At 40.3% G+C, this 1,836-nt stretch overlaps 1 protein-coding gene across 1 annotated transcript; it reads left to right on the plus strand.

The window, feature by feature from the left end:
• Positions 1-593: 593 nt before the first annotated feature.
• LOC102285856 (olfactory receptor 4F3/4F16/4F29) lies at positions 594-1,526 on the plus strand. Its single transcript, XM_070378536.1, has one exon. The coding sequence runs from the start codon at positions 594-596 to the stop codon at positions 1,524-1,526; it is 933 nt and encodes a 310-aa protein (XP_070234637.1).
• Positions 1,527-1,836: the final 310 nt, after the last annotated feature.

The following is a 1,836-nucleotide window of genomic DNA, read 5'->3' on the forward strand; positions in this document are numbered from 1 at the left end:
ATGGAATATTTTGGAAATGAGGAATAGTCAATATCAAAGGTGAAATTTAAAATCTTTACTTATTGGCTATGTCAGATCTTAGTTCTAGCACGTGGGATCTTTGATGCATTATGTGGGATCTTTTGTTGAGATGCACAGACTCTATAGCTGTGACTGCAGAGCACTGGCTCAGTTGCTCCGAGGTATGTGGGATCTTAGTTCCCCAAGCAGGGGTCAAACCCCTGTTCCCTGCATGACAAGGTGTACATCTGACCACAGGACCACTAGGGAAGTCCCCAGAAGTGATATAAACAGCTGATGAATTCCATGGACACGTTGGAATCTTTTGTATTTGCCTACTCTTAATTTAAGAACAGAATGTTGAAGTGAGAGTATTTGTGATGATAGGTTTGAAGTACATTGCAGCTCAAACATTGTGATGATACTATGTTGATTGTTGTCTTTTTGCATGTGTATTTGAGGAATTGGATAGTTATATACTTTTCATTCATTATGAGAATACTGAAATCAGAAATTATCATCTCCATAATCACACTTTCCTCTTCATTTTCATATTTATCAGTATTTCAGTGGCAGCCCTGTTGGCTGGATCGATGGGTGGAGGGAATCACTCGGTGTCTGAGTTTGTGTTTCTGGGACTCACTCATTCATGGGGGATCCAGCTGCTCCTCCTGGTGTTCTCCTCTGTGCTGTATGTGGGAAGCATGACTGGAAACATCCTCATTGTGTTTTCTGTGACTACTGATCCTCACTTACATTCCCCCATGTACTTCCTACTGGCCAGCCTCTCCTTCATTGACTTGGGAGCCTGCTCTGTCACTTCTCCCAAGATGATCTATGACCTTTTCAGAAAGCGTAAAGTCATTTCTTTTGGAGGCTGCATTGCTCAGATCTTCTTCATCCATGTCATTGGTGGGGTGGAGATGGTGCTGCTCATAGCCATGGCCTTTGACAGATATGTTGCCATATGTAAGCCTCTCCACTATCTGAGCATCATGAGCCCAAGGATGTGCATTTTGTTTCTGGCTGCTGCCTGGGCCCTTGGTGTCAGCCACTCACTGTTCCAGCTAGCATTTATTGTTAATTTGCCCTTCTGTGGTCCGAATGTATTGGACAGCCTTTACTGTGATCTTCCTCGGCTCCTCAGACTGGCCTGTACAGATACTTACAGACTTCAGTTCATGGTCACTGTCAATAGCGGGTTTATTTGTGTTAGTTCCTTCTTTATACTCCTCATCTCCTGTATGTTCATCCTGTTAACTGTTTGGAAACGCTCCTCAGGTGGTTCACCCAAGGCCCTCTCCACTTTGTCAGCTCACATCACTGTGGTTATTTTGTTTTTTGGTCCAACCATGTTTATCTATACATGGCCACACCCCAATTCCCAAATGGACAAGTTTCTTGCTCTTTCTGATGCTGTTCTCACTCCTTTTTTAAATCCAGTCATCTACACATTCAGGAACAAAGAGATGAAGGTAGCAATGAAGAGAGCTTTCAGACCATTCGTGAGTTTTAAGATTTCATAAATGATATTAAAAGGATTTTATCCTGATCATTATGTTGCCTGTATCTGGTATTATGAAATTAGCTCTTTCTAGTTCATTAGCTCTGAGTGTTACCACACTCTAAAAGACTGCTTCTCTTCCCTAAAGAGAATAAACATTCAGACAAATAAAACCTTAAATCAAAATTTATGTTTATTTATATGGGATTACACACATATGTTCTAATTATAATCATTTCATTCTAGCTAGTTTCTTTACTTCTCTTTTCTTTCAAAATTTTAAACTGATAATTGTTTCAATTTGTCCATATATTTACTCATAATCTACATCT

This window comes from Bos mutus, chromosome 10, assembly GCF_027580195.1.
Source record: "Bos mutus isolate GX-2022 chromosome 10, NWIPB_WYAK_1.1, whole genome shotgun sequence".
NCBI classification, from domain to species: Eukaryota; Metazoa; Chordata; class Mammalia; order Artiodactyla; family Bovidae; genus Bos; species Bos mutus.

Bases quoted from the DNA above. Each gene is read 5' to 3' on its own strand.
- LOC102285856 (XM_070378536.1), top strand. From the start codon at position 594: ATGGGTGGAGGGAATCACTCGGTGTCTGAGTTTGTGTTTCTGGGACTC.